The 19,521-nt window shown below is 56.8% G+C and overlaps 1 protein-coding gene across 1 annotated transcript; it reads right to left on the bottom strand.

The window, feature by feature from the left end:
• Window positions 1–60: 60 nt before the first annotated feature.
• ANKRD13B (ankyrin repeat domain 13B) lies at window positions 61–16,723 on the bottom strand. The gene is made up of 15 exons (XM_037162809.2): window positions 16,129–16,723; window positions 6,785–6,920; window positions 6,568–6,692; window positions 6,434–6,479; window positions 5,772–5,915; window positions 5,494–5,683; window positions 5,348–5,414; window positions 4,234–4,315; window positions 3,417–3,481; window positions 3,058–3,188; window positions 2,777–2,934; window positions 2,492–2,644; window positions 2,226–2,389; window positions 2,071–2,147; window positions 61–1,577 (listed from the first exon to the last, which is right to left on the bottom strand). The coding sequence occupies exons 1-15, from the start codon at window positions 16,240–16,242 to the stop codon at window positions 1,358–1,360; spliced, it is 1,872 nt and encodes a 623-aa protein (XP_037018704.2). The 5' UTR covers window positions 16,243–16,723; the 3' UTR covers window positions 61–1,357.
• Window positions 16,724–19,521: the final 2,798 nt, after the last annotated feature.

The following is a 19,521-nucleotide window of genomic DNA, read 5'->3' as shown; positions in this document are numbered from 1 at the left end:
TGCATGGATGAGGGGTGAGGAGGGCAAGACCCAGCCTCTACGGATGCTACCCCTAGGCTCCTGGGGACAAACGCAACACCGCCCTGGGCTCAGGACCCATCAGGCATCTTCTTGCCTCAGAGCCCCCCCCCACACTGAAGGTCGGAAGGAACCCCCAGAACGCAGGTGGGCATTCTTCCCCAGTAAAGGTAGGTAGGAGAAGCCTCAGGTTTGAAGCCTCTTTAATTTGTGCCTCAGAATCAGTCTGGTGCCCCTGGCATCAGGGAAGGGGATAAGAGGAAGTTTCTCTTTGTTCTTCCACTCCTTTTGTGTCCCTTCTGAACCTCACTGGCTGAGCCAGGAAGGCCAGCCAGGGAGAACCCGGAAGTGTGCGCTGTGGGCCCCGGGGCCCTGGCAGCGTCTGTGCTTCTCTGGGTGGGTGGGTGGGGGCGGGGCAGGGGGAGCCGGGGGTTAGCACCATTGGATGAAGGGTTTTAGAGTCAGCCCCTGGGTGGGGGCGAGTGGGACGCACAACCACAGAGGGCTAGCAGCAGCCGGTGGGAAGGGGTGGGTGGTGGTGCCAGGGCACTGGGCAACCCCTCTGTGCAGTCTAGTGTAGGGTCCAGGGTTTGCCCCAGCCCGACATCCCCCTCCCCGCCCCTGCACTTGCCAAGACAGCATGTGGGAGTCAGGCCTTGTCCAGGACTGGGGGGCTAACTTGGGCACCCTCCTTGATCACAAAAACATGTCTTGGGGGAAGGGGTCTCCAACCTCTGGCCGCCCAAAGTGAAGATGCGACCACCCTGAGACCTGGGAGGGGTGTAAGGGCTGGGGGAGCCGGGCACCCCGCTAAGTGCACTTGACGCAGAAATGCCAGGGTGGGGGAGGGGCCGGGCCCTGGACGTGCCGGTTTGTGTCTGGAACAAAACAGCAACCCAGCACGTGGGGAGCGCAGCTGCCCTCCAGGGATGAAGAGCGGAAATGCGAAGGCTTCACGGGCAGTGTCCTGGAGTGGGGTCAGTGAGCAGAAAGTAGGGCGAGCCAGAAGGAGCAAGGATGCAGACACTGCTCCTCTAAGGGCCGGTCTCCCACTCAGGACCGTCTGGCTTTGCCCTGCGACAGGCCTGGGCCCAGCGGGGAGGGCTCAGGGTCAGGACACAGCAAAGCAGGGGGACCTGGCCGTGCCAACTGCCTCCAGGGCCCTGGCCCGGAAAGATACCCCACGGCCACGCCGAACCCCTCCTCGTCTGGTGCGTGGTGTGCGCCTGTGCCGCCGAGGCGGTGGCTCTGGTCTCCAACCACAGTGCTCGTGGGTCAGGGCGTCTCCGCTGCTCTGGGGCGGGGCTAGCATGGCATGGCTGAAGGCCGGGCAGTGGCATTACTGCTCTGTCAGTGAGAGCCGCAAGATTCGCTCCAGTTCCTCCTCCTCCTGGCGCGCACGCCGCCGCCGCTCCTCCTGCTCCTGCGCAGACAGCTCCATGGCCAGCCGCAGCTGCTCATCGTAGCTCCGGAACACGCGGCTGCCGGGGCTGGGGCTGGGCCGAGGGCTGGGAACGGCCATGGGGGTCGAAGGCTGGCGCTGTGGCGTGGGCGGGGCACTTTTGGGGACAAGGAAGACACCTCTAGGGCTCCGGGCACAACTGCCAGGGAGTGGGCCGGGAGCCAGGGTGAAGGTCCCAGGACACACCAAGCCCGCCACCCTCCAGTCCCGCATGGCCTCCCTGGCTCCCACCCAGTTGTGGCAGATCTCAGCCCCTGCAAAGCTTATCCTCCCAGCAGGCAGCAGCCAGTGCGTGTGGGCATCTTCTAGAACCCTGGCCCTGACATCCTGCCTGGTGAGGGTCTGGAGGCCATGAGGCCTGGCTCCTCCTATAAGGGAGGCACTTCTGGAGTACTGCTCACCCACCCAGAGTCAGGAAAGTGTATGGTAGAAACCATCTCGATTCCAGTAGGGTCCCTGGTGATGGTACCACGGTCTCTCTGGGCCAACAGGGGCTGCTCAGTGGGCAGCGACCTCACCCACTGTGACAGAGCACTGGGGTACTCTGTGCTGGGGCGGGTAGCCATCTCCAAATCCTGGAGGACACTGACCTGCCCTGTCGGCGACCCTCGTAGGACATGGGGTGAGTGCCTGGCTTGCTGTTGGTTAGTGCCTCCCATATGGTGACCTGGAGGGAGAAGGCGTGGGCCTGTTGGCTATGGCGGCACTGCAGTCAGCCCGCCTGTTGCATCTGCGGGGCACACACCTGGTCGTACTCGCTGCCCGCCTCAAGCAGGCTCTGCTGGATGGCAAACTGCAGAAGGTCGTCATCGTCGTCTCGGGTCGCTGTCTCCCGCTGGCCACCCAGCACACTGTACCCTCTTGGAGCCTCAAACAAGGTCGGGGAGATCTCGCATCCACGGCAGGAAGCTGAGGGCAGACTGCGGTCAGAGTGGCTCCCCAGGAAGGGGCAGGGAGGGCTCCAGTGAAGGGCTGGAGGGAGGGGTGACTTCGGAGGGGGCCAGGGCTCACTTGTGGAGCTCGAGCTGCTGACACTGGAGGAGTCACTGCCTGGGGAAGGGGTCTCACTGCTGGGGCTGCCTCGCACCGAAGGCACCGGCTCATCACAGCCATTGAGGTTCCCGAAGGTGATGCGGGCATTGAGGATGTGGAAGATGGGGATTTCTGAGGAAGAGGAAACCATCAGGCACCACCACCCCCAACTCACGCCTCAGCCCCACCCCGCTCTTTTGCTCATCTAAGCCCTACCCCACCTCTGCAACAGCAGCCATGGGGAAAGGGGGATGGGGGTCTCACCAATCTTGACAGGGAAGCCAGGAGGCAGGCGCAGGGTAATGAAATCCCGGAGCTTGGCAAAAAGCGCATTGCTGACAGCCATGAGGTCAATGATGGGGGCTACCTGCTCACACAGGGACAGGGGGTGCTCCTCACACAGCCACAGCTTGGCCTTGAACCTGCCCCCCCAGGATCCCAAGGCATGAGGGACATTGTAGAAGCGATGGCCTCCCAGAACCTTCTGGAACCCCTGTCCCGTCCTGCCCTGCCCACCCCTCCCCAGCACCAGCGAGGGACCTCACTTCTGTGTCTTGGTGGTCAGTTCCATGGGGCGGCCCATGTCACGGTTGCCAAGCTCAAAGTTGGGGTTGAAGTACTCTTCTGCGGTGATGGCAGTGGGGTTGGCTTGGCTCAGAGTCTGGGTGATCAGGGTCTGTACCACACGGGGAGGGGCCCATGAGCCCTTCTCAGTCCCTGATGCCTGGCCAGCCATTTGGTATTACAGCCCCAGAGCTGTCCCCCCTGCCACTGTGGAGCAGACATGGTCTTGGGCACTGTGGGAAAGAGGTCCACAGGCCACGCTAAGCAGGACACCCCCCAGGCCTTCTCCTGAGCCATATCCATACCGTTCCACCGAGGGGCACCCCTGGCACACACTTACCCCATTTTGGGGGCCCCCATGCTGCTCAGCAATGCCCAGGAAGGACTGCAGGGGTGTCTTGCAACCTATAAGAAATGTGCCATCTCAGAGGATATTGCAACCCTCAGAAGTGACAGCAGCCAAGACCTAGGGAGGACACTGGTTCCTGGGGGGCAGGGGGACTGTTTATCCACAGCGCACATCCAGGCACCGTCATCTGAAAGTGACCGAGGACACCAGAGGCCAGGCTAGGGCCATTAGAAGTACAGCGAAGAAAACATAGGCCTGGGGCTCAGGAGAAACTTCCCAAAATATCACTCTCCAGGTTCAGGACAGTGGGCGAAAAAGATCTGCTTTTGGTGAGCAGTTTTGGGGTACATGTGTGTGTGTGTGTTTTCTTTCAGGTACTTCCATATTCATTCATTCTGCTGTGAGGGGGGAGGTAGATCCCTCCACTTCAGACAGACTAAACAACGCCCAGAAAGTCAGGTGTAGTATCAGTGGGCACGGAGAATCAGTGCAGGGGCCCCTGGCTTTCTGCCTAGAGTATGTCTCACTAGAATGGCCATCAAAAAGCATACATGGCAATTCTCTTGCTTCCCAAATCCAATGCACACATTAGTAATCAACTCCTTCCCGTTGAGCCCAAATGCTGCTTTGGAGTCACCTTGGCAGCGTGCTGGGCAGCCACCACCAGCCATGAGGACCGGGCACTTGCAAACTACTTGCCCCATAAACTCCGGATTTTTGCCGGGATGTCAGAGGCGAGGCTGCTGGAGGTGCTCAAGTGGAAACTGGTTCCTCACACCACCCCCCCCATGTGCCTCTGCCTTATTACCTTTGACCTTGCCCTTGTGCTGTTCTGAAAGATGCTCTGTCCGTGTCCGGGTGATGAGTTCCACATTGGATGCCCCATATACCTGGGGAAAGATGAAGAATGGGCTCAAAGATAGCTCTGGTACCCCTCCCACCCCAAGGGCTTTCCAAATAGTTCCTACAAGAAAGGGCCCAGGGCAGTGGAGGAGAAGCTGTTTGCTCAAATCCCCAGGCCTCTGGACAAGTAAACACATGAGGTCATTCATTCTTATTCACTCAACAAACATTCTGTGAGCAGCCTTTACAGGCCAGGCACTGAGGCAGGCGCCAGGGCTACAGTGGAGAACAAGCTTGTCCAGACATGGTCCCTAACCTCCTGAGGCTCACACCTTAGTTGAGGAGACAAGAAAGCGGACAGTTATAACAGAGCAAGCTAGCTTTGTGCTCTGCTTTGGGGAGCACGAGGCCGTGGGGACAGAACACACCCCCTGAGCCGCCTACAGAAGCAGGGAAGGCGTTCGGAGGAAGCAGTCCAAACCCTGCAGTACCTGGTGGTCCCTTCACTCAGGAGGGGCACCTGGTGGGTGTTGGGGGGCCCTAAAGTAACCAACCCAGTCTTCTTAAGGGTGTAGGCCTGGCTGTGGGGTTAGGCAGCCAGGGTCTGAACCTCCGCAGTTACTTAGTGTTGTGCGACCTCGTGTAGGTCATTTAAGCACCTCAAGCCTGTGTTTTCTCCTCATAAAATGGGCCCATATCCTACTTCACAGAGTTGCTGTGAGTGTTCAATGGATACCGTAGAAAGGGTTCAATAAACACCTGTAAAATGGGAATAATAATAGTACCAACCTGAAAGAGTTGTTCTGAGCACGTGTGTGTCTGTGTGATGTATACATGTGTGTGAATGTGTGCATATGTGTACATATAAAAATGTCAGACCAGTGACTTGAACATGAATATAGTAAGTGCTCAGTGAATCTGGCCATTCTCATCAGTTGCCTCTTAGTCTAGCGCCCTTCCCTCAGTGCTGCGTGGGCCCTGCACCTCCAAGGCTGAGCGAGTGGCCATCAGGAAACCCCGGCCCGGCTCCCTGCAGGCAGGTGTGTGGTGGGTCTGGCGCCAGGGAGCTATGGCCTCACCTTGGCTTCGTACCCGTTCACCATTTCAGTCTTCTCACTGCGCCAGCCCAGGATGCCCGTCTTGTTCCTGAGGAAGCAGAGTGGTCCAGGTGAGGGGCCAGCCCACCAGGTTTGCTCCAGGCCATCAAGGCCATTTGCCTGCTCACCTCTCAAAGGAGATGTTCTTAGTATCAAGCTGCGTGGTAACGACGGGCGCAGTGAGCCGGCTCAGCACCTGCTCTTCGGTGGGCTGGGCGGCAGCCAGTAGCAGCTCACGGTCCTGCCCAGCCAGTGCCAGGGTCTCCGTATACACTACCCTGCGGTCATGGTCAATCTCCATGACCACAGCGCTTGTATCTGCCAGCCAAAGAACAGCACAGAGGTCAGGGGTGGCAAGAAGCTGTCTACCGCCTCCCCACCCTGCCCCACCTCCCACCTGCCTGACCTTGGCCCCTGAAGACGAAGCTGCGGTTCCCTCGCTGCCACGTCATATGGTCAAAGCCCAGGAGTGTGGTATCCACCCGCAAGTTCTGCCCACTCTTCCACACTTTGTAGGTGTCACTAGGGCAGATCTTGGACACCAGGGGCACTAGGTGGAAGGGAAGGTCAGTGATGGCTTGGATTTGCCTGACCCACCCAACTTGGGCCACCCCGGGACATGGGCGTCAGGGGTGTGGCCAGGAAAGGGAAGGGAACTGGTAGGAGATAAAGGGCTCCCCCAACACCCCCATGTGTTCATTCATTCAGCCTCTCGCCCAATCTTCCAACAAATATTTATTAAACACCTACTGTGTGCCAGGCACAATTCCCGTCACTGGGGATACAACACTGAACGAGACAGAACCCTCCCCTCTTGGAGCTTACCTTCAAGCAAGGAGTGACAGTTCACAAACAAATGAGCACATCGTTACAAAGTGGAGGAAGTAATAGTAACGGAACTGAGACAGTGTCTGAGGCCGTGTGTAAAGGCCTCACTGGTGGCACTGAGCTGAGAACTGAATGATGAGGAGCCACGGTGAGCGCAATGGGAAAGGAGAGCGCACTAGGCAGGGGAGCAACAAGTGCAAAAGCCCTGAGGTTCAGAAAGGCCCAGGTCAGCCCCCTTACCCCAGCTTGTGAATTCCCATTTCATCTCCACGTAGAAGTCCTGGGCCTGGAGGATAAGGAGAGTGGCTAAGTCTGCGTGCGCTACAGACAGGGTTCAAGGGCTACGGTGGGGAGGCCGAGAGGCTGGCCCTCACCTTGCGCAGCTTCTCCAGGAGCACAGGGATGCCTGCCAGCCGCTTCACCACCCGCTGGTAGTCCCGGTACCGTAGCACCAGCTGCACCAGTTCCAGGTCCCGGGTACTCACAGCCTCCTGAAGCACTAGGGGAGGCAGAGGCAATGTCACAGGGCAGGTGAGGGGAAGATGCTGGGGAAACTCTGGTTGTGGGGCTGGGGTGAGCAGGGGTGCCCACCTGTCCAGCCGCTGCGATTCTCCCTGCCCACGTCTGCGCCATGTGCCAGGAGCACACGGGCACACTCGAGGTGCCCCAGTGTGGTGGCCAGGTGCAGGGGAGTCCGCCCACGGGGGTCCAGCTGCTCGATGTCCACCTGGAGGAGGAGGTGAAGACACAGCCCTGGTCACTGCTGCACAGCCTGTGAGCCCACTAGCCTCTGAGCAAGCGGCAACCACTGTGCTGCCTGGCCTTGCCCGTCTCACAGGGCAACGGAAAGGACAGACAATTAGTTGGGGTCAAGTGAGTGGAGAGGGGCTTGTGGAACAGGGCGGGATGTAACTGAGAAAGGGAGGGCCTTCCTCCGTTCCTGTTCACCCCTGACTGGGGCCCCTCTGCCACGGCCCAGCGGGCTGCCTTGAAGAGTGAGAGGCCACTGACCGAGAAGGGCAGCTGGGAAAGGACCCGTCCTAGGGGTCCAGGACCCCCTTTAGCAGGGGCCACCAGCTTAGATCATTGACATTATCCCTCAATGAGAACTAGCAAAGCAAACAGTTGCAGTAAGGCATTATAGGAATGAAAATATGTTCACAGTCCAACTCCAAACCCATGTCCTGTACCTATGGGACACTATGTACTAACATTTTAAGCCATGGCTGGTGTGGCTCAGTGGATTGAGCGCCAACCTGGGAATCAAAGGGTCACTGGTTCGATTCCCAGTCAGGGCACATTTAACCTGCATCCAGTTAAAAATTGCTAGATATGCAAGGAAGTAGAAAAATATGACCCATAATTAACAGAAAAATCATTTAATAGAATCATATACAGAAATAACAAAGATGATGAGCCCTGGCTGGTGTGGCTCAGTGGACTGAGTGCTGGCCTGCAAACCAAAAGGTCGCTGGTTTGATTCCTTGTCAGGGCACATGCCTGGGTTGCTGGCCACATCTCCAGTAGGGGGTGCATCAGAGGCAACCACATGTTGAGGTTTCTCTCCCTTTCTTTCTCCCTCCCTTCCCCTCTCTCTAAAAATAAATTAAAAAATAAATAAATTTATTTAAAAAATAAAGATGATGAATTACTCGTTATACTCAAGAATTTAAAGAAAAACATGAACACGACATACCTGAGGAAAGAAATGGGAGACAAGTACAATATCTGAAATGAAAAAATTCACTGGGTAAAACTGAGAGTAGATTAGATACTGCAGAATAAAAAAAAATCAGTGAACCTGAAGATACAGCAATAGAACATTACAAACTGAAGCACAGAGTAGAAAAAAGTACTGAAAAACATCCCAAGAGCCTCAGCAGTCAGCGAGGCACTATCGGGCGTTCTAACATATATGTAATTGGAGCCCCGGAGGACAGGATAAGGAAATGGGGTAAATAAGGCAAATTTAGAGAAATACTCGCCAAAAATGTTCCAAGTTTGATTTTTAGAAAACTACTCTAGTGGGTTGAAGGGTGGTACACTCCCCCCAGAATATATATCTACACCCTAACCCCCACAACCTAGGAATGTGAGCTTATTCAGAAAAAGGGTCTTTGCAGAATAATTCAGTTAAAGATCTCAAGACAAAATCAGCCTGGATTATCCAGGGCGGCCCTATGTCCATAAAACACACACAACGAAGACACACAGAGAGGAGAAGTCCCGGGTGAAGACGGAGGCTGGGCCTGCAGTGATGCCGCCACAAGCCAAGGGATGTTTAGCGCTAGAGAAGCTGGACGAGGAAGAACGGCCCAGAGAGCTTTTGGAGGGAGAAGGATCCTGGCTGATATCTTCAATTTAAACTCCCAACCCCTGAAAGTTATGAGAGAATAAATTTTCGTTTTAACCCAAAAAGCCTGTGATAATTTGTTGCAGAAACTGACACAACGCTAAATCCACAGAATCAAGAAACTGAATGAATCCCAAAAACAAACATCAAGAAAACGACACCCCACAAAAAAAAGAAAAGAAGGAAGAGAGAAACTACACCAAAGCCCATCCAAATCAAATGCTGAAAACTGGTGATAAAGAGGAAATCTTAAAAGCACTTTGAAAAACGAGACATACTATACAGGGAAGAACAGACACAGGGAACATTACATACTTCCCACCAGAAACCATGCTAGTGAGAAGACAACAGCACAGAATCTTTAAAGTCCCAGGGGGAAAAAAAGTCAAACCAGAATTCGATATCCTGTAAAAAGAAATCCTTCACCTGGCTGGCATAGCTCAGTAGGTTGAGTGCAGTCCTGCAAACCAAAAGGATGCAGGTTCGATTCCCAGTCAGGACACATGCCTGGGTTGAGGGCTAGGCCCCCGGTGGGTGGCCCATGAGAGGCAACCACACATTGATGTTTCTCTCCCTCTCTTTTCTCCTTCCCTTCCCCTCTCTCTAAAATAAACAAACAAATAAATAAATAAATAAATAAATAAATAAAATCTTTTTAAAAAATCCTTCAGAAATAAAGGGGAAATAGTTTCGTAGACAAACAAAAGCTAAGAGAATTTGTCAACAGAAGACATTCAAGAAATGTTATAGAAAGTTATTTAGTGGAAGGGAAACGATACCAGATGGAAACTTAGATCTACAGAAAGAAATGAGAAGTGTGCCCCAAATGGTAAATTTGTGACTGAATATAAGACAGTCAATAAAATATTTAAAACCCACAAGAATAAAGAGAAGAGATGTCAGCAGGTGAGAAATTTCAACACAGCTTCTGGACATGGTTAAGTGGCGTGGGCATCAGTGACTTAGGAGAGCAGAGGGTACCATGCCAAGCGTTCAGAAAGGGAATCCCAGGGAATGGCAAGCCGGTCACCCCCCCGGCACTATTACGAGGTGCAGAACATGAGGTCAGTGGAAAGAGCAGAGGTGGGGAGTGAAGCTCGGAGGTGAATTCCTGGGATGCTGGTTAAAATTCAAATCCCCCGGCTCCCTCTCCAATCTTGTAATGATGGGAGATGCCCCCCTTCCCCTCCACAGGATGCCAGGGGTTTATTCTCAGTAGACACTGGGCCTGAGACGCACTGGACTCACAAGCATTGGCCTGAGGATGAGGTCATGGGACTGGAAACTGGGCAGCAGTGACAGTGCACCCCTTCCCTGCCTCAGGTCCTGACCCAGCAGCAGCCAGACAGCCCCATCCACCCTCAGCGGGAGACTGGAGGAACGAGAGGCACCGGAGGCCTCTGGGAACCGAGAGCTGGGAATCCCACAGTAAGCAGGCCCGCCTGCCGCCCAACCATCCCACAGCAGCACCCACGCGTCAGTCTGTGAGCTCCACGGGCCTGTTCTTGAACACGTCCCTGGCCAGGGATGACTGGACATTCGAGGACAGCTGCCAACATAAAAGAGACCAAAACATGCAGGTGGATTCTAAAAACCCAGAGGAAACTCAGTCAATGCAGGAGGCAGAAGAAACTGTTGTGGCGGAAAACAGTCACTTACATCTTCAGAAAAACACGAAAGGATAGCTGTAGTCATGAAACCGAAGGGGGCATCCTGACCTCGGGGGACTCCTCCCTCTGCTTCCTCCACCTCAGCTGTTCCAGGACAGCGGCCCCTGCCCAAGCGGACAGCGCCTCAGTCCACTCCCTTTCCAGGCAAAAAGCTTCGGAACTGTCTTTGTCGCTTCCTTTTCCCTCACCTTCCGTGTCCAATCCACCAGCAAAACATGACCTTACAGGCTCTACCTTCAAAACAGGCGCAGGGTCTCCTCGGGCTTCATCGCCTCAGGCTTCGGCCCTGGCGCAGGTTCCCCATCCCCCACCTGGTGGTCTCTTCACTCCTCTCCTGGCCCCTGCAGCTGCCACCATGTTGTGAACTGTCCCCCAGGTCCTTTGGCTCCAAAATCTTCCCATCCGCAAGCCCTGAATGTCTCTCCAGCTCAGGTGCTGCCCCGCCTCTCCTCCCAACGCCCCCCCCCCCCCCCCACACACACTAACACCGGCCTTCCCTGCAGCCCTCTGTCCCCTACTGGGCGCTCTAGGCAGTCCCTGCGGGCGCGCGGACTGCTGCTCAAATGCCACCTCCTTAGGAAGCCCGCCCTGACAACCCATCTTAAATGACAGGTGCTGTTTATCTAGCGATTGCCTCTTACCCTGTGTTAGTTCTCTTTCAACATTAAATCGCCTGTTTTTGTTTTTTGTTTTTTTTCACTGCCTCCCTTACCGGGACTGCCAGCCCCGTGCGGTGCAGGTCCCTCTCTGCTGTGTGCAGTGCTGGGTTCCACAACCCCCACCTGCCACTAACGGCACTTAACAAACATTTGTTAAACAAATGCAGACGACTGTCTTTAAAGGACATGGGGAGGGGAAGGCAATAAAGTGTAAAACCGACAAACCACAAAACAGTCCTGGAAGTATGTTGTCTGCTACTATGGAGGTGAATCACAAAGCAGCCTCAAGAATTTGAAGAAGTTGCCCCCGGGGCACGAGGTGAAGCAGTGGGGAGAGGTGTGGCCAGGACCGCTGCTCTTCATTGGAGCCTTCTAGAGATGGCTAAATATTTTAAAACGTGAGTATAAATTCCTTTATCAAAAATAAAGCATTATATGATCCCGGTTCGATTCCCAGTCAGAGCACATGCCTGGGTTGCAGGCCAGTTCCCAGCAGGGGACTCACGAGAGGCAACCGTACATTGATATTGCTCTCATTCTCTCCTTCCCTTCCTCTCTAAGGATAAATAAACAAAATCTTTTATAAAAAGCATTTAAAATCATTTAAATTATTTATATAATTTTTATAACCCTGTGTTGGCATTTCTTCACGTTTAAATATACCACGAACCTCAAATTTTTTAAAAAGCGTACCGGCCCCTGCGACCCCCTGAGCTGTGACTTAGAGCTGCGAGCTGCCCTCCTGCTGCTCCTCCACAAGGGCTCCCACAAAGGAGGGGGGCACTGGTTAGCTTCGCCTGTCTCGGTTTGGGCTGGGGCCCTCAGGGTCCTGCCCTGGGCCCGGTCCTCAGCCGTGGGTGGGGGTGGTGAAGGACCACACCCGGGGCTGGCTGGGGCCCACAGGAGGCCTTCCCACGGGGCTGCGGCTGAGCCATCCCACCGGCCCTGCCCCAGCTGCCGCTGCTAACGAGGCCCTCGGGAGCCAGCAGGGCACCCTTCCCGGCCCCGGGGCTCTATATGCTGCCTGACACCCGTCCCCTCAGGCCCCTCAGCTCCAGGCTCCAGAGAGAGGCTGGCACTGCCCAAAAGGCAGGGGTTCTCCTCCCCACCTCCACCCGTCAACAGCTCTACCCACAACCCTCCCCGGGGTCCCCAGGGCATGTCTGTTTTCCAGGGCCAACGTGGGCTCTGCACACACCCAGCCAGGCCCGAAAGAAGCTCCCCGGCCTGCCCAAAGCAGGGCCTGCAGTGGAAGTGGCACCTTGCCCCGGCCCCAGGTGGGAGAATTCATTAATTCCTTCAGCAAAGGCCTGCAGCTATTTAATTGCTGGAATGAAAAGGTTTCCCATGAAACCCAACACCTAGCCCTCCCCACCAAGAGAACGGAAACTCTGCAACCCAGCAGGCCTCAGCTGGAGCCAAAAGCAGGGGTCCTTCCAGCTTAAGAGCTGGGGTTCCCTGAGCAAGCCCCTGCTTCCACTCAGGCACACATCTGCAGGTGCGCACACACACCTTAAGGATACACACTCATACTCCTGCTACCTCCACACTCACAGTGCCTGTGCAACCAAAGTATGCAAGCACATGTGTGCCCAGCTGCCCTCTGGCTCTGCAGGTGTCTGTGCACATGGGTAACACACGTGATGGTTTCCAGCACATTTGCACATGCACACCGCTCACACCCACATCCACTAGCAGAGTATGTTTTCAAACTTCTTCAGCACTAGCAGAACCCTTCTGTTAGGTGAAACCTTGCAAGGACACGGCAGATGGACAGACTAAACGCGGGTGCTGGAGAAGAAAGGGGAGGGGCCCAGAGCTGGGGCCTTGCCGGCTCAGCCTTCATCTCTCCTCCAGCCCCAGGGGGACAGCGGGAGTTCAGTGTGGTCGCTGCTTCTCAGCCTCTCACTCGACCAGGAGGTGTAGGGACAGGTATGCCTGAGTCATTCAAGGGGGAAGGAGGCAGGATGTGTCCTCAAGCGGAGTCAGGCCAGTGGGGGTGGCACCTGCTGACTCTCCCTCCTCCCTGCCTCCTCCCTCCTGCCCCACGCACTCCCTCCCCTCAACCCAGACACATTGATTTTTGGTTTCCGAGGTTTGTGGCTCCCTCCCCTGAGCTTCCCAACTCACCAGCTATGGTGACGGCACACACCCAAACTGCTTACTTTGGGTGGGGCAGCTGGAATCACAGGTGCTCTTAAACGCAACAGGTACCTTGGGTTGGGTGGCCTCTGTCTGAGTATCCAGGGGCCTCAAATCCCACTTTGCTGCCTCTGGGCCAGAGGGATGAACTGGGAAAAGCAGGGAGGAAATCCATGCTGGAGGCAGCCCCGGGAAGAAGGGTATTACCCTAGGACCACAGCCTGGCCCCCTCCAGGGGAAGGATCCTGCTCCCCTGGCCCTCCCATGGGAGCCACACAATCTAACCTCTACCCCTCACCTCCGGGGAACACCAGAGACTTGTGACTCCAGAACCAGGGCCACGGCCAGCTGACTGTGCCAACTCAGGGCTTTGTCCGCCAGGAGGGAACTGGCGCACCCACTGGTCTGCAACCCCAGTCCCTTCCCAACCTGGCAGAGCATATGCAAGGCAGGAGACAGGACCCAGCAAGCACATACTGCTGGGTGCTGGCTAGAAATGGTCATGGACCCTTCCCTTCACCAAAAAACACCGGCTCAGCACCTCCCATCTCCCTACCACTCCCAGCTTCCAGCCCCCAAAAGAGCTGAGGGTGGGGGCTGAACAGAACCCATGAACCTGCTCTGAAGCCCGCCATGCCATCCCCTCCTTGAGCAGGCAGCACTGCTAAGCTTGCCCACGGGAGGGCCTCTGCGGGGTTTTCTTGGAGTGAAGAAGAGGCAGCTGTGCCAAGTGAAGACCAGGGAAACCCAGATGGAGGAAAGCCTGGCTGCTTTCTTTGATAGTTGATGCCAGGAGAACCAGAGGTCAGGGCCCCTCCTATGGTGTGGTTTTATGAAGTTAGGTGGCTACCCCCGGGTGTATGCCCTGCGGTACATGCCTGGATCCAGCACTGTTGGCTCTCCCTAGGAGCCTGAGACCTGGGGACTGAGCAGTGCATATCTGGATGCACAAGTCATTCTGGGTCAGTCCTGGAGTGAAGACACAGCCAGGGGCCGCTCCTGCCCAGACTGCCTGGCACTCCCCTTCCTGGCGTGCCCAGAGCGAAGGAGAGCGCTGGCCTGACTCCTCTGTGGTTGAACAAGGGTTAACCTCCGCTGGTGCCCTATATTCCCCCTGGCCGGGATCAGGGCACTCGGTGTCCATTTCAAGGAGACACTAACTTGCCCTGGTAGGTGGGGGTGGGGCAGTGGGAGAGTGGGATGGGGGAACCTGGCGCTGCTTTCTGTGGCAGCCTGAGGGGAGGAAAAGAGGAACACACCTAGCAGCCCCAAACCACCCTTACCTGCTGCAGGCTCGCCACCCGACCTCAGCCCAGTAGGATGACCTGAGCCCAGCGCATCAGAGAGGCGCAGGTGAAAGAGCCTTTTCTTCTAGGGCATTTTGCCTCTGTCCAATCTCTTCAAGAAGACCGCCAACCCTCCAGCAAAGGATTGTGACTGAGGCACTCTGGAGATTCAGCTATTAGCCCTCCAACAAACCTTCGGTCTGCCACCATCCTGCCAGGAAGTCCCTCTCAGGTGAGCCTTAAATCCTTCCAACTGTTACCTCTATCAGTGACCTTCTTCTTTTGCCCTCAGGGGACGAAAGCAGAAAAGAGCCAGAAGAGACTGCGTCGCCTGCGTCTCAGCACCCTGCACATTACACTGCACTTCCTCGTTCACTCTCGAATCACCACAACAGGGGTGCCCTCCTTGAGGGCAGGGGCTGTTCGCCACTGTTCCTCAGGACCTACCACTCTGAGCTCATTTCCTGTACCAGGCCTCCCTGGCTGAAACCGCTTCCTTGATGATGGACCAATAAAGACATGGTCTGAGAAGCAATGTGGAGCATCCTGTGTAAGCAGAGGTAGAATGGAAGTGGACACCCCAACCAGCCCAGAGGCTTGGAGGCTCGTCACCCCAACATTGCCTGGGACTGCTATGCAAAGACGGCGCTGTGCTGGCCTGGGGTGCTCAGTGACAGACTTCAGAGACACACCTTAACCCTCACCTGGTTCACCGTCTGGTGATGTTCTCCTCTTCCCTTGGGAAGCAGACAGCTGTTCAGACTAAACTTCCTGTGACTCAGGAAGTGGTCCTCAAAGGGGGCAAATCCTGAGTGAAGGTCTTAGACCCCAGCCAAGCCTGCAGGCCTCCACCCGAGGCAACCCAGGACAGGCTGGGCCCATCTCTGGCTCCTGCTTTCCCACCCTGGAGAGTGAGTGGCCCATGCCATAGTGCCTACCTGTGGCCTGGGGGCCAAGGGCAGAGTTTGGAACTACCTGTGACCTGTGCCTGCCTTGGTCCTGAAGAGTAGCCAGGAGACCCCATCTTCTTGGAGGACCCTTATCCAGCCAAAGCTGGTTGACCCATCCATTCTCACTGACTAGCAGAAGCCAGGGAGCCTGCTGCGTGTGCAGAATCTCAGATCTTTCCTGTGGCCAGTGGCTCCTAGCTTCTGGAGCCACTGGCTTCAGAGCCTAGAAGCCGGGCCCCAGCACCAGAGAACAGGAGCGCGCCTTTCAGCACCTGGACAAGGCCCTCGGGGCTTCCCCAAGAGGGTCTCTCTTTCTCCACCCCCCATTCCCAAACCGGGTCTGGGGTCTGTGGGATCCTGAGGCTCTGCCCAGTCTGAGAAAATAGAAGCACTCGGTGAGGGCAGAGGGCACTGGGTGGGGCTGGGATGCCTGGGAATGTCACACAGCCTATTCTCTGATCCGTGACTTGTGACACCCCCCCCTTCTTTTCACTCAGGCCTTGCCCACCTCCGCACACTCACCCGGGAGGTGTCGCTCAGCTGAGTGGGGTGGACTCTCCCACCACATAGAACACATACGGAGCCGGCGGCCCCTCCCCAAAGCCCTCACTGCCCAGACGAGGGGAAATACAGTAACCCCTGCCCCAATCTGAGAGGGTCTGGGACACGTGTGGCGCGCCCGTCCCGACAGAAGGGAGGGGGCGGGGGCCGCTCCCATCACCCTCTCCGGGTCAACAAGCACAAACGCGGCGGCTCGAACAAAGAAGAGCTGCAAACTCGCTGGGGAGGCGGGACAACGCGTGCCGCGCCCCCTCCCCACGCCGGGCGCGGTGCCCGGCCGTAGGGTCTCCGCGGCGCCCCGACGGCGTTCTTACCTGGCCGGCGCGGACCTCTTTCTCCAGCTCGCGGTGACGGTTGTGCCACACCAGGTAGTGCAGCGGGTACTTGCCCTCGGGCCCCTTCCTAGCGGAGGCGTTGGCGGGGATCATCGCTTGCTCCGCATGCCGGGGCCGCGGCGCCCGGCCCGGGAGGAGGGACGGCGCCGGAGCCCGGGCCAGAGGCCGTGGGGCAGGGAGCCGGCGCTGTCTGCTCGCTGGGCTGCAGCTCGGGCATGTGCAAGCGGCGCCGGCGGGCGGGGGCGGCGCGCCCGGCGCGAGGCGAGCGGCGCGGGCCGCGGGCGTCCTCGCGAGGCGGCGACGGCGGGCGACGCGAAGAGGCCCCCACCCGACCGGAGAGGAAGCGGGCACTCGGTGGCGCGCCTCGCCTCCCACACCCCCGCACACAAAGACGACGCTTGGCTGAAAGAGCAGGCGCCCGCAGCGGGCGCGGGGGCGCACGGGGCGCGGAGCCCCGGAGACGCCGCCGCCACCGCAGGGACGGGCTCCCGCAGCTCCTGGCTTCCCGCAGCCGCATACCCCGGCTCTCAGTCCGAGCTGCCGGCGAGGGATGCGGGGGATGCAGGAAAGAGAAGAGGGGAACCCGAGTGCCCAAGGCAGAGCAAGTTAGAACTCGGCCCCGCGGCATTATGGGGCTTGTAGTCCACCTCGTGGAAATGGGGGTGGCGAGGGGCCGGAGGACGTCCCATACTGGCTCCCACATCCCGTGAAAGCGTGGGGGAGGGAATCAAGCCTGCCCGAAAACGGAGGCAGCGTCCTGATGCCAGGTGGGCTGGGACGCAACCCCACCCAGTAGGGAGGGGGTACAGGCCTCGCTTCAGCACTGAGGGGAGTGGGAAGGTGTGGCCTTCAGGCTTGAGTTTGTGTCCCAGTGGGACAAGAGAAAACATCCACATTCCCAGAAGAGTGACTGATGGGGGACTCCTGAGAAAGGTGAGGGACATTAGTACTAAGGGTCATTGGAGCAACCAGGGGTCTGGTGCCTGAATTATTACGGAGTTTTCCCTGCCCTTTTATAAAATTAAACTCCATCTCCCACACCTAACATTGGAAAAAGAATGTCCACTTAGACTGAGCGGACAGTCGCCTTTCATCATATACTGTCCTTTGCAAGGACCAGAGTGGGGCTGGGCAGAGAAAGCAGCAGGTGGCGGCTCCCAACCTCCACCCCTGTGTAGTCCCCTTAGGAGGGGAAGTGACTGATACCAGAGACTGTCTCCTTCCTAAATAACTCCAGGGCAGAAAGATCCCTGCAGATGCTGTGGTAAAAGTGGATTTGGTCTCTATGACCGCCATTGTAAGGGCGGGAAGGACCTAGATGCTTGGTCCAACCCACGGAGGGAGGAGGGACTGGGATGTTAGCGAGACCTGAGTTAAAATCCCTCCCTATTAATTGCCTGACTTGAAGCAAATTGCTTAAATTTTCTGGCTTCTGAGACCACTCACCTCTAAAATGAGACTGGGAACTACCTCCTGGAACGGGAGGATAGCAACTACCCTGAGAACGGGACAGCCCTCTGCCAACTAGGCGGACTGAGACAGGTGGCGGGGACCAGGCATAATGCCTTGATGAGCCCACCTTACAAGATCGGAATAAGGAATTCCACACCAGCCCTACTTAGAACAATCTAAAAAGTGTTTGTGTGGGAAGTGCAAGCAAAAGCTTGCAAACTCTCCGCTCCTCTCTCAGGCTTCTTTGTGTGGTCTCTTTTCCTCTACACACCCTCGGTGCCAGGCCCAGGGGGCCGGGAAGGATGAGGGATGAGTGTACTGCCTCGCCCGTTTCTCTAGCCTGGGAGGAGCCAACTGGCGTCTTGGGCAGCCGGGGACCTCTGCCTACCTCTGCCACGAGGGGTCAGCAGAGTGTCGTGGTTGCATCCCGAGTTGAGGAGGGGGCTGGAGAGGAAAAGGGACCGCTAGGAGTGGCCGGGAGAATGCCTGTACATTTCCTTATTAAATTGTTTTTAGAACCTTGTGTGTGATTTCTCTTTAACTGCTCTGCCTCCTGAACTGGCAACATCTCCAAAGGGAAATCATGAAAACCCTTTTAGCCCTAGTTCAGACCTAGGCTGTGGCAGGGCTGGGGGCTTCTGGGACAAAGTTTGGAGAGTGGATCCGTGTCTGGGCCGCTCTCAGGTAGTCCTGGGCCAACCGGGAGGTAGGGCGGGAAACGGAGTGACTCACCCCTTCTTCTGAAAAATCTTGGAGCTCAAGGGAGGGGGAAGCTCAGACTAGACTGGGAGCTATGCTCTGGGCAGCTGGTTGTCTTTTTGCCAGGCAGCCATGCATAAACGAAACCTAGGTCGTTTTTTCTTCGGCCTGCGCGCTCCAGCTGCCACGTGCTCGAGACGCGCCCACACAGGGGAGAAACAAAGACAAACAAGCGATGAGGCTGCCGGCAACCGCCTCGACATTTAATAAATGAAATTCCATAGCTGGGGGGTCGATCGGGTGGATGGGCGGCCACCGCCGGTCGGCTGTGCGCCGGGTTTGGGTAGCCATGCTATCCCTCCCCTTGCCCGGGCTGAGATCACCAAGCTCTAGGACCGCCGTCTCGGTGCGGGTGCAGCACCGGGTGGTAAGTGGTGTCCCAACCCCGACCCCACCCCTCGAGGTATCCTTGCCTAGAGAAACCCCGCCAGCCAGCGACTGGCTGTGGAGGAAAGGGAGGCCTTCAAAAAAATTTTTTAAGGTGTGATTTTAAAAATATCCCGTGGATCGCTATTTCAAAAAATCTTGTCAATCTGGGCTGCAGGGAAAGGCGATGGAGGCAGCTTTGCATGTATTTCGGGTGGTGTGACTCATGAGCATTACTTTTGTCTCCCCCTGGGAAGCAGCCTGTCCACCCACAAGTCACTGCTGCTCTGGCACCGCTGGGATAAAATCGACCAGTTCAGGCACCCCTGCCCAAGGACTGCCCCCACCCCTCACCCCGGTTACTGAGCAGGATCCTGCCGCTTGGGAACTCCAAATCGTGTCACCACTGACCTGCTCCCCAAACCACGTCCTGGGAGCCCTTGCTCGCTCCCCCCACCCCCACGCCCCGCGCCCGCCCCTTCAAGCAGAGTGCTCTGGCTTTTCACTGCCGCAGGTATGGGGGCTGGGTGCACGCCAGGCACACGTGTTTGAGGGAGCATGCTCAGTGCACGGGTGCACCCACGTGCAGCCTGCGTCTCGGCTCCCTGTCTGCACCCCCCAACCTGCCGAGTCTCTGTGTGAAGTCCAAGAAGAAAGGCTGCTACAAATATAAAAGTCCCTGCGTATTATATGCACACGCCCTGAACACAAGCCTCTGGTGGCTCGGAAACACTGTGGACGTATGCCAGACGGACGACAAGTGGATATTACTGCACACAAGCACAGTGGTCACTC

Source organism: Artibeus jamaicensis, unplaced genomic scaffold (genome assembly GCF_021234435.1).
Source record: "Artibeus jamaicensis isolate MK-2021 breed Jamaican fruit bat unplaced genomic scaffold, CSHL_Jam_final contig_2790, whole genome shotgun sequence".
Taxonomy (NCBI): Eukaryota; Metazoa; Chordata; class Mammalia; order Chiroptera; family Phyllostomidae; genus Artibeus; species Artibeus jamaicensis.
Note: the sequence above shows the minus strand (reverse complement) of the source record. Positions and strands in the feature narration are given on the sequence as shown.

Bases quoted from the DNA above. Each gene is read 5' to 3' on its own strand.
- ANKRD13B (XM_037162809.2), bottom strand. From the start codon at position 16,242: ATGATCCCCGCCAACGCCTCCGCTAGGAAGGGGCCCGAGGGCAAGTAC. The intron at 5,916-6,433 runs GTAAGGGGGCTG...CCTTCCACCTAG, and splicing joins ATGGGAATTCACAAGCTGGG to TGCCCCTGGTGTCCAAGATC. The intron at 3,482-4,233 runs GTAATAAGGCAG...CATTTCTTATAG, and splicing joins GCACAAGGGCAAGGTCAAAG to GTTGCAAGACACCCCTGCAG.